At 51.6% G+C, this 12,163-nt stretch overlaps 1 protein-coding gene and 1 pseudogene across 1 annotated transcript in view; both read left to right on the forward strand.

Annotated features, from left to right (window-relative positions):
- Nucleotides 1-217: 217 nt before the first annotated feature.
- Nucleotides 218-1,855, forward strand: LOC102012538 (annotated as a pseudogene).
- Nucleotides 1,856-6,051: 4,196 nt separating this feature from the next.
- The window catches only part of Oas2 (2'-5'-oligoadenylate synthetase 2, 69/71kDa), a 20,915-nt gene continuing 14,803 nt past the window's right edge, over nucleotides 6,052-12,163 (forward strand). Inside the window, exons 1-3 of the mRNA XM_005403209.2 lie at nucleotides 6,052-6,348; nucleotides 8,130-8,400; nucleotides 11,510-11,688. Coding sequence (XP_005403266.2) covers nucleotides 6,175-6,348; nucleotides 8,130-8,400; nucleotides 11,510-11,688 — 624 coding nt within the window. The 5' untranslated portion in view covers nucleotides 6,052-6,174. The remainder of the gene's footprint in view (nucleotides 6,349-8,129; nucleotides 8,401-11,509; nucleotides 11,689-12,163) is intronic.

Below are 12,163 nucleotides of genomic sequence, written 5' to 3' on the forward strand. Positions count from 1 at the left end.
ACTGGGCACTCCTAAGCCCCACCCCTGACCTCTGCATTTCCAGCTTCTCCACCACCCCTGGGCTCTCTTCTCACTCCACTGCTATGTGGAGTGCCCTCCTCCCCCCTGATCACCTGTCTGTCTCCTAGTGGCCTCTGCTGCTCCCCTAGTCCAGGCACTTTTTTCAAGTATGGTAGAGCATCTCTACTCATCTGTCGGCCGCAGTCAGTGACACAGGTTACCTGGAGCTCTTTGCTCTAAAGGGTTCTCTGAGTTGCTGCTGCTGCGGCTGCACCTCGTCCCAGTCCACGCGTCACTGCTGCCGCCATGCTTCTTGGTGAAGAGGCTCCCAACTTCAAGGCCAACACCACCATCATCCTCATCCGTTTCCATGCTTTCTGGGAGACCCATGGGGCTTCCTCTTCTCCCACCCACGGGACTTCACCCCCGTGTGCACCACAGAGCTTGGCAGAGCAGCAAAGCTGGCACCAGAGTTTGCCAAGAGGAATGTTACATTGATTGCCCTTTCCAGAGACAGTGTAGAAGACCATTTTGCCAGGAGCAAGGATATCAATGTTTAAAATGGTGATGGGCCCACAGAAAAGTTACCTTTTCCCATTACTGATGATAAGAATCAGGACCTTGCTGTCCTCTTGGGCATGCTCGACCCAGCAGAAAAGGATGAGAAGGGCATGCCCGCGACAGCTCGTGTGGTATTTGGTTTTGGTCCTGACAAGAAACTGAAGCTATCCATCCTCTATCCAGATACCACTGGCAGAAGCTTTGATGAGATTCTCAGAGTAGTTATCTCTCTCCAGCTGACAGCAGAAAAAAGGGTCATCACCCCTGTTAATTAGAAGGATGGAGACAGTGTTATGGTCCTTCCAACTATCCCTGAAGAAGAAGCTAAAAAACTTTTCCCTAAAGGAGTCTTCACCAAAGAACTCCCATCTGGCAAGAAATACCTCTGCTACACTCCCCAGCCTTAGATCTGAGAAGCTGAGGCTGTAGCTCCTCCCTCAGTGAGCCAAAGGGTGTCAGCTGCCAGTCACGTGTGCCTGCAGCAGTTCCATAAGAATATCCTGATGTGATAACAGCCAAGGTCTTTACGTTGCTGTACTACTGGCTTGTTAAACGGAAGTAGCACTAAAATTTTCATGGGATTCTTTACTATGTGCCTTCACCAGCACTATGTCCTGTTCACACATCCCAGCACTCTGCTGCTGGCTGACTCTTCTTGGAATTCATTCTCTATTTGAGACTCAGCTCCTGTTGGGTCCCTGCAGGGTTTTTGATCAACAAGGTAGTATTTGTTGGTGGTTGAGAAAGTTTACCTTTCTCCGTCACAGAATGACTATCAGTTTTTGTAGCTGTCTTAATCAAATCCTCTCTTCTGTTCCCATTTTGGAAAGTAACACAACTGGAAATTCACCTTCCTCTGTAAATATCGAAGTATGTAGCCCAGGAACTCAGATATTCTTTAACAATCAGTGTTTTAGTCACAGCTGGAAAGGAGAACTTTTCAATTCTGTACCTTTCTAGAAGATAATTAAATTGGTGGGTGTGTGTGTATATTTTGCTATAAAAAAATTTTTGTGATAAATTTCTGTGAAAGGGGGAAGAGGCTTCCTTTCCTGCCAGGGAGCTGCACCTGAGGGCGTGAGCATAGGTGCCATGTGCCTTTCACCAAGTATTGCTATATGTCAGCCTGCTCTGAAGATGTCGGCATGGGAGACCAGACCTTGTGAAAAGAAGAGGAGGATTGAGAATGTGTGACAGTTCTATTCTTGCAGTGGGCTGCTGTTTGCTGGATTTTGCTTTTAGGGGATCAGTAAATAAAATCCTTTACTGAAACTGAAAAAAATAAAAATAAAGGCTTCTGAAAAAGGAATCTTTGGCTAAGAAGAACTAATCAGCTAGTGATGTCTGCCCTGGATGCAGTATAGGAGACTGGTTATATAGGTGCTGTCTGTGCTTGATTAGCAATGTCTGAACTGGACACAAAAGAGTATCTCACAGGCCTATTATGTGCCAGAGCTGTTGAGGTCCCAGAGCTCAGTTGTCAAGTAGAGCATATTGGGATTTGCTAGCTCTGTCTGCTGCAGATGGACATGCACACTATGCAGATGGACTTTCTCCACCTTTGCTGCCACATTTGTCCCCTAGCATACACTTCTTCATGTCATGACATTTGTTTGTTTGTTTTTTTGTGGGGTTTTTTGATGACGCTGGGGTTTAAACCCAGGCCCTTTGTACTGAGCTATATCTTCAGCCTTTTTAAGTTTTGAGACAGCCTCTTGCTAAGTTGCCCAGGCTGGACTTGAACTTATGATCTTCCTGTCTCCACCTCACACAGTGCTGGTATTACAGGTGTGTGCCACCACACCTGACTTGGACCTTGATTTTTTTTCTCCTAATGCTAGAATGTCACTGTATATTGGCTGTCAGCCCACGCCCACACCATCTCTGTGCCCTCTTCTTGCACAGGCTCAGGATGTAGAACTGCTGGATCATTTAGCCAAGTCTCTAGACTCCTCAAATTGACCCAGTGTATCAACCATAACAATGCACCCCTTGTCTACTTGGCAACCAGACATATTTCTTTAAACCACTTTCCGGATACAAAGACATTATTCTTATCATTTCACAACTTGAACATTATAACACAGGTTTAACAATCCTTAAGAATTAGTATTAAGTCTATCAACATTATATTACATTAGAATCACAACATTTCACCCCCTCCAAAGACCCACGCACATCCCTTTTTGCAAAGGTATGTAGTCCATCTGCGAGAGTTGCCAAAGTCCTGACAGTTCCAGCTTTGCTGAAAAGTCCAAGTCCTCAGAGACGTAAGGCAAACTCTTTAGTTATAAGCCCCCATGCAAATGAAAAGTTAAACACTTCCAACATTCAGTGACACAAAGTAAGCATTTTCATTCTAAAAGTTACAAATGGAAATACAAAGGAATGGAACCAAAGCAAGTCCAAAATCCCACAGGGCAAACATGAAGTCCTTTAGTTCCGTGTCCAGCATCTGAAGCAACTTGTGGCACACCGCAAGCTCCAAAGACCTTGTGTGGCTCCACCCCTATGGCACTTCCTGTAGTTGTAGCTCCCACGGCTTCTCACTTGGGCCTGCTTTGCTCCCTCCTTGCAGCTTTCTTCAGAAGCTCCACGGTCCAGGCTTTTCCAAACTTATGAGGTCTCCACTAAACCTCTTACTTCACACAGCTTCACACACTGCCTTCTCAGGGGCACACTGCCTGGCCTCCCAGGCCTTCTGACATTGAGGTGGAAGCCTTTTTAACCTCAGAACTCTTGCATTCTGCATGCACCTAAAACCAGCGCTGTGTAGATGATGCGAAGCTCTGCCGCCAACTGGAGCAGTAGCCAGGCTTGCCTCTCTCTCAGCTGTAGAAGTCCAGTGCCTGGACCGCTGGGCACTCTGAACCTGATTCTGAGGAACAAATTCTCTCTGCTGGCACGATTTTGGAGCTGGTGGGGCCTCCGCCATTCTGGAAGATAGTGTGGGTGCCGCCATTCTGCAACATGGCGCTCTGCGGCTTTCTTCTCAGAGCGAAGTCTTTCACCTTGGCAGTTTTGAGGCTGCAAAGGGTGGAGACTTGCTGCTTGCGGTGTCCTCAGACCATCTTTTCCGTTCTCTTGTTCCTTCCAGCAATGGAGATCTCCTCAGCTCTGTCTTTGCAGTCCACAGCTTTACTGGAGCTTCCTTTCTGGCTAAACTTACAACATTTTAAATCATCCTGTGGAGCTCTTTGCTCTTGATTCTCAACATAAATCTGGCTAAAAGCCCCCAGCAACAGCCATGCTACGACCTCAACATTCTACTGCCTTGAAATTTCTTCTGCCAGATTAATTACTGCACTGCCCTTAATCTCAGTCTTAGGCAAGGTCGCTGGACACAAGTAAAATGCAGACAAACTTTCTGCCAAGCCATAACAACATCGTCTGGAGTCCAGCACCTAATGCAGTCTTTCTTCCCAGGAGAAACCTCCCGAGCTGGGTCTTTACTGGCAAAATTTCTATCAGCCTTCTGGTCTTCTGAGCTCTGACCCGAATCTCCCATATAGAACAGCCGAATGCGTTCCAGCTCTACTCTCTCAGGCGACATCTCCAAGCCTTTCCAAACTCCTCCCACAAGCCATTTCCAAAGGCTCTTGAACCACATGGTCAGCTACAGTCACAGCACCGACCCCTCTGGTACCAAATTCTGTCTTGGTTACTTTTCTCTCATTTGCTGAGACAAAATACCTGACACCCAGAATTAAGGAAGGTTTATTTAGCTCACAGTTTGTGGAGGTTTCAGTCTATACTTGGCTGACTCCAAGGCAGGGTGGCACATGGCAGAGGGCTACAGCTCATGGCCACAGAAGACAGCAAAAGCAACAAGAGCAAAAGGAAGGAGTGGCAGTGGGCAGAGCAAGCCTCTTTGTCTCCTTTATATTGCATGCAAACTGCCCACCCCAGGGCGGGTGCAGCACTCACACCCGTAATCTCAGCATTGCACTATGAATCAATCATAAACTGTAGAAGCCCATCCCATGACTGCATGAGGCTTTGGGGGGTCATGCGGACACAAACCGTAACAGTCACCATCAGGTTCTGCATCCCCGAGCCTAAACCTTCTCAAAGCCCAATCACCAGTGTTCAGCTGGTTTCTCTCTGCCCACTGGGCAGATCCACCAGGCCCAGGCAGGGGGCAGTCCTGACCCTGCACCTAACAACAGTGTCCTCAGTAGCCAAGGCGCTTCCTGGGACACTAAAAGCACCGCACCCAGCAAGGAGTTTGCGTATATTGCCGGGTGGGTGCAGAAGGCAGCAGCCACTGCTGGGCTGCTCGTTCCAAGGCTGCTGCCAGGGTGCTGCGGCAGCTGCCACCACACCTCACAGTGGACAGAGCTGGAGCCAGTGCTCCATTCCTTTTCACTACCAACTAATATTCTGTCGTGTGGCTAGACCAGCGCTGGTTATCTATTCATCCACTGATAGGCACACAGGTTGGACACTGAGGGGGTTTCCCAGTGTCCTTTCCCAGTGGACTTCCCAGGAAGTCACCCATGATGACCAAATAAAAGATATAATCCCAAACCGGAAGAAAATGCCCTACATAATGGTACTGAAACAACAGGTGAAATTTCTATACAAGGATATAATCGCTTACTTGGGATAGGGTCAGTGTGAGTGTTCTGGTTTGGATGAGTGCTCTGCGTCTGTGTAACAGGCTATCCTGTCCTTGGGGGACATGGGATGACTTACTTAAGAGCACAGGGACATGGTATAATCCACAACATGCAATGGAACGGTTCATCAATAGAACATTCAGGAGCGTGTGTAGGAAAATGAAGGACAGACGTAAAATATTCCGCAATGTGAGGGATTTCTTTGTTGTCGCTGTGCACACTTTCTTGACATTTTGAATTATTTTAAAATAGAATGTCTTTTAAAGAACACATAAAGCGTGGGCTTCAGACATGAGCAACGTGGGAGTAAGAACCCAGCTGGACCGCTTGCTGGCTGTGTGAGGTGCAGTCCGTGTCTCTACCTCTCTGAGCCTGCCAGGCAGGGTGAGTGCGGGGCTGGTGTTCACCCAGCGGCAGAACCAGAACCTGAGCTCAGGGCGGCCCCTGCCTTGCTGCACACCCTCGAGCAAATCTGCCCGCTCTGGGTCTGTTCTGGCTGCTTTGCTGGGTCTGAGCCCTGACTGCTCGAAACGAGGAAGGGCCAACCTGCAGCAGACAACCCCAGTCTCTCCCCTGCCCCGGTCTGACTGCTTTGCAGACGTCGCCTCATCTTCATGTTCACCCGCGAGAAAGGCACCATTTCCCCCATTCGACAGATGGGGAAGTCGAGGCACTGAAGGGTGGTCATGTGCTTGAGGATTCACTGCCAGCTCGTGGGAAGCCCTCCCCCGGGCCCTGGCGGCTGCAGGTGGAACCAGGTGATTTCCGGGAGCCGCACAGCTGTGGGTGGGCAGGGCAGATGCCCTGCAGTTTGAATTTCAGTTTCCTCCTCCCTCAAGCAGGGGTGGGGCAGAGGCCTCTCAACTTAACTTTCCATTTCCTGGACTGCTCTGGACACAGAAGTTGCAGAGACAGCACAGAGCAGTGCCCGGGGCTGGAGGACAGTTCCCAAGCTCTGCCGCTCGCCAGCACCCCAGCTGCCGGCAGCAACATGGAAAACTGGAGGTCCCTCGTGTCCACGGTCCCGGCTCAGAAGCTGGACGAATTCATCCAGCAGCAGCTGAGGCCCTATGAGAGCTGCGAGAAGCAGATCGGGGAGACTGTGGGTGCCATCTGCACCATCCTGCTGGGAGACAGCGTCCCCCTGGTGCAGGACGTGGCCGTGGTGAGTCCAAGGCTGGGAGGTTGCCGGGAGGCTGATGGACCCACTGCTGCACACCTACTATGTGCCAGGCCCCCGGGCGGGACCCTCGGTGAGATGGTGGGAGATGGGGCTGGGCCGGGGCTATTCTGTCAGCTCCTGCTGCCTGGCTGCGTGACTCTGGGCAAGCTGCTTAACCGCTCTGGGCCTCAGTCTGTCCATCTGTACAGGGGGAATCAGAACAGAGCCCCCTCCCGAGTGCCGCCAAGCTTGAGCACCACACTCTTAGCACCAAACCGGCACGGTGGATGCTCAGTATGATTTCTGCCCCGCACCCCAGTACACAGGGGTAAGCTGAGGCTGGAGGAACTCAGTGCTGGGACCCAAGGTGTCTCTGTGATTGCCCAAGGACAAGGGGAGGACTGGACCTCCGTGGGTGCTGGGTACTGTGAGCCCAAATCCCAGGACTCCTGGCTGCAGATTGGAGCTGTGGGGCAGGGGCGCAGGTGAGGTGCAGAGCCCCCGGCTCTGCTGCTATGACGGAGAACCTGGGGGGAGTGTACTTTATAAAGAAACGAGGTTTACTCAGCACACAGTCTGGGGTCTTCAAGGCTAAGCGGCGTGGCACACAGCCGTGGCCGGGGCCATCAGGTGGGTGGAGGGTCCTATCTCAGACCAGGAAGCCAGGCTTGGGAGGGGCTGGGATCTCGGGACCCCTTGGGAGGACACGTCCCCAACAGACCCAAGGCCTCCCGTGAGGTCCTCACCTCGACACATGGCCAGACGGAGAACCACCTCTGACCCCGGGACCCCCAGCAACAGGACACATTCGGGCCACAGCACCGCCCTCTGCCCCTTCCCTGCGATTGTGCACTCCAGCCTTGGCCTTAGACACACTCGCTGTCCCAGACAGTGAGACAGCCGGGCAGTTGGTGGCCTCTGCCCCCAGACCTGGGGTGAGTTCACTCAGTAACTCGTGTCAGAGCTGGCGTTGCAGCCCAGGTTTCCCGCCTGAGACCGTGCGTGCCTAACCACTAGGCTAGCCTGCCCGTCTCCACACATCTTTCCTAAACTCGCCATGGTAGTATGTGCCTGTAATTCCAGCACTCAGGAGGCTGAGGCAGGAAGATCACCAGGAGTTTGAGGCCAGCCTGGACTACATAGCAAGACTCTGTCTGAAAAGAATGACAGCAAAAAAATGTTCCTCACCCCACCCTGAGAGCCCTGGCTTCCATCCAATCAACACCCCCAAGCCCAGGCCTCCACTGTCCCAACTTCTATCAGTACAGATTCATTATACCTGTTTTAAAACTTTTTATGACTATTAGATGATCAACCAACCCAGGTTACCCAGGACAGAGGTTTTTCCTATAATGTGGGACTTTCACTGTGAAGGGTTGGAATGTTCCAACTAAACCAGGATGAGTGGGTCACCCTATGGGGATGATCAAGCCTTGTGTGCACTCCAGTGTATGGTTTCCTTGACCCATCACATTTATGATGTTGCTGGGATACCACAATCACATTTTTCATTGTTGTATAGTATTCCATAGTGTGGCTATAGCACATTTTCTGCCTCATTGTCAGTGGCCATTCAAGTTGCCTCCAGTTTGGGACCAGTGTGTAAAACACTGCTATGAGCATCCCCACCGGCCTTTGGATGGACAAATGGACCCTGGCCACTCAATTTCACGATGATGGCAACATTTTTGGCTTTCACGTGAGTTGAGACATGCCACCATCCGCTGGAGTCCCCCATAATCTGAAAGAGTCAGGTCTCGTATGTGCCATTCTGTCCCTGGCAGGGTGGCTGCTACGGCAGGAAGACGATCTTGAGAGGCGACTCCCACGGCACCCTCGTCCTCTTCCTCCATGGCTTGAAACAGTTCCGGGATTGGGCAAAACCCCAACAGGACATCCTCCACAAGATCATGGACCAGCTGGAGGACACCCGGCGCAGGCAGAGGCTGCCACACCAGTGGGAGACCTCCAGGACTTCCAGCGGGGTCTCCATCACCGTGTCCACGCGATGGCAGAAGGTCATCTTCGAGGTGCTGGTCGCCTTCGATACCTTGGGTGAGTGTTCCTGGGGGTGGGGAGGACGGCCCGAGGTGGGGCGCCGCTGGCCTCTGGGGCCGCTGCGCGGGCGGCAAGAGGAACAGTCCTGGTACCTTCCGGGATAGGAGCCTGAGGCCCTCGGGGCCGCAAGCCTCGAGCGGGCTTCCCGGATCCAGAGCCCAGCTTTCCCGCCAGGGTGCCCGGGCTTCCCGGAGGCTTGGGAGCGCTCCTCAGCCCGCGCTGCTGCTGCTGGGGCCCGGCCACACCTGGGGCTTGAGGGCAGGCAGCGGTGCGGCAAGAGGAGGCGGAGCTTGCCTGGGGCGACAGCCCGGGAGCGCCCTCTCCCGGGAAGTCAGCCTCTCGCCCAGGTCAAGGTCACGGTCAAGGCTCGGGCAACAGCCTTCCACGGGAGACTCTGCCAGAGCAGGGGGCACGGGGGGCGCTCGGACCCAAGTCCTCTCTCCAACACTGCCCACGCCCTGTGCCTCCTGCCACCGCGAATGTCCCCAAGGTCCTGCCCCCCACGGGCTGTGTCCTGATCCCCCGCTCCTCAGCGGGCCGGGTGTTGACGGCCCCCGCTTGCTTACCTCTCTAGCCCAAGCACTCAGCGTCATACTGAACGTCACCCAGCTCCTCAATCCCATCGTGCTTCACTCGGCTCCAGACTGTGCCTGTGCTGTGTCACCGTCTGGAGCGTTCTTTCCTCAGCCTTTACCTGTGGAGAATTCCAACTCATCTATGTCCTCTGGCCTCCCACATCCGGGTCACACCACCTCCTCTGTGCTCAGTAGGAATTGCCGCTTTCTTGCTCATGAGATACATCACTGACACAAGATAACTTTTCTAGTTTTCTCCTCACCTGGACCATGAGCTCCATGAGGATGGGTACCATAATTATACTGCTCTTCTTTGGCCTCTACTACAGTGTTCATTACCAGTAATAGTTGTTGGATAGATGATGGATGGATGAGGGATGGACGGATGAATGGATGGATGGATGAATGGGTGGATAGATGAATGGATGGATGGATGGATGGATGGATGGATGGATGATGGATGGATGAGGGATGGACGGATGGATGGATGGATGGGTGGATGAATGGATGGATAGATGAATGGATGGGTGGATGGATGGATGGATGGGTGGATGGATGCATAGATGGATGGATGGATAGATGGATGGATGGATAGATGATGGATGGATAGATGAATGGATGGATGGATGGATGGATGGATGGATGATGGATGGATGGATGGATGGATGATGGGTAGATGGATGGATGGATGGATGGATGGGTGGATGGATAGATGGATGGATGGATGGATGGATAAATGAATGGATGGATGGGTGGGTGGATGGATGGATGGATAGATGATGGATGGATAGATGAATGGATGGATGGATGGATGGATGGATGATGGATAGATGGATGGATGAATGGATGGTTGGATGGATGCATGATGAATGGATGATACATGGGTGGGTAAATGAATGGAAGGAAAATGAGTAGGTGGGCTGATGTGAATGGATGGATGGATCCATCAATCAGCTGGCTGACTGGTGGGCAAGTGGATGACGGATAAATGGGTGGGTAGTATGCAGCAGAGTCACAGCTCAGTCTGAAGCACAAGAATACATACATTCACAAACTTAAAGAATAGAAATTCAACCTCTCCTTAAACAAGTGGGGAGCAGGAAGTAAAGGAATGTGTCCGGGGCAGCACGGCCAGTGACTGACAGAACTAGAAGCAAAGCCCCAGGCCAGTGCGCTCCCCATCCTCCACAGCGTTAGGGGATTTCTGCGTTAGGAGGGACCTTGAAGAGCAGTTATCCCAGCCATCATCTGATAAGGAGACTTGGGTTAGAGCACTGTGCACCGGCCCTGCAACCTTGGCCTGGTCCTATCCGGCCCACCAACTGTAGGCTTTCAGGGTCCACGAGGACGCATGCACCTGCCTCAGAGAAGGGCTGGAATCAAGGTGCAGAGACATGCGTGGCTCCAAATTCTCACAGGAAATCCTGCCTGCTCTCAGGTTATTGGAAGTATGGTGGTTGAAGACCAGGCCAGAGCGCCCTCTGCTGGGCTCTCCTGGTCACGCAAGGACGATATGAGAACTAGAAATGCCCTTTCCCCCATGTGGTACCCAGATGTGACCACCAGATGGTGGTAGAGCTGTACATTCCATATTAAGATCCCCTTTCTGGAAGGAACCTGCAGGAGGGTTCGCAAATTGCTGTCTTTGCTAAGTGCGAGCCTGATTAACCCGACCACTCTTTTCCACCAAGTTTCGCAGGCCTCCTTCAACTCAATTTCTGTCTCTGCTGTTGGCATCCCACTCTTTTCCCGGAGCCTTCCACCCAAAGAACCCGGCGCCTCCTTCCTTGAAGTCCCGCTGTCTCCTCATCTGGCAGTTTGGCACACCGGATAAGTGTGTTAAGAGTTGCGCATACCAGGCTGAAACTCCCTGGTGCGGAGGAAACCCCAGGACTCTGACCCAAGATAAAAAAAATTTTTTTAAGGCTTTGTTTATGAATCCGGCTTCTGCTTCCGCCTCCAGGACCTGCCCTCGCCCTCCCCGCCTCCTCCAGGTCCCCGTGCCCCTGACTCTCAAACACAAAACTCACAATGCACCCAGCTGAGAATCTCCCCGCAGGATACCCGCGCTTCCTTGCCTTCTGCACGCACCACTCTTCGCGCTTTCTGAGCAACTACTTTCCTGTTTACGACTGTGATTCTCACCCATCTCTGCGGTCTGTGGATCCTGTCTCGGGTCCATACCGTACCGTTCTCATTATAGTCGTTTTATTTACTTATTTAAAATCTCAAAAGTTTTTAAAGAGAGTCTCACCTGGTTGTCTAGGCTGGCCTTGAGCATGGGATCCTCCTGTTTCAGCCTCCTGAGGACCGGGGTTACAGGCATGTGCCTTTGTGCCAGCCTCACCCCAGCTGGTTTAGACTACACTTTATTACCTACCAGGGCCAGCCCGCCTGCACCCCAGCAGCCTTCTTACAGTTTAAGCAGTGGGCATGTGCTGCCCAACCAGCCCTGACCTTCCCCGGTGACCCACCCTGACTCTGAGCCAGCGCTCCTGAATACCAGGATCCCCACCTCTCCTCTCTGTCAGGTGTAAGCGAGAACCCCACCCCCTGGCTCTATCGGGAACTCATCAGATCCATGGATGAGACAAATGCCCCTGCGGGGAAGTTTGCTGTCTGCTTCACCAAACTCCAGAAGAAGTTTTTTGATAAATATCCCCCCAAAGTGAAGGATTTGATCCTCTTGATGAAGCGGTGGTGTCAACAGGTAATTTTCACATTATACCTTCTACTGTCGTTCACTTCCTTGATATAACTGACAACAATCTTAAATATAATACAATCCTCAAAACAGGGAGCATTTCCTGCAACCCAGGAGGCTGCTCTAAGCCTGTCCTCAGCTAATAATCCCCGAACTCTTATTCCAGCATCAGTTACCACCAGTTAGTTTTATTTTTCAGCAACTTTTTTCAGCACTTAGACCCGATCCCAGGTCCTCACACATGCTAGGCAAGTACTCACCTGCTGACTTACACCCCAAGCCCATCTTGCCGATGTTTAAACACTGCCACTGGAATCTTACTATACATAGTAAGATTACATAGGTCATCTCCTTTTGCTCAGTATTATGTCTGTGAGACTCAGCTACATTGCTTCCTGTAGCACTAGTTTTTCATGTTTTATATTGTGTTGTATTAATGCACTACATATTTGTCTTTCTTGTCTTCTTTTTTTTTTTTTTT

Source organism: Chinchilla lanigera, unplaced genomic scaffold, assembly GCF_000276665.1.
Source record: "Chinchilla lanigera isolate Chin_1 unplaced genomic scaffold, ChiLan1.0 scaffold00081, whole genome shotgun sequence".
Lineage (NCBI taxonomy): Eukaryota > Metazoa > Chordata > Mammalia > Rodentia > Chinchillidae > Chinchilla > Chinchilla lanigera.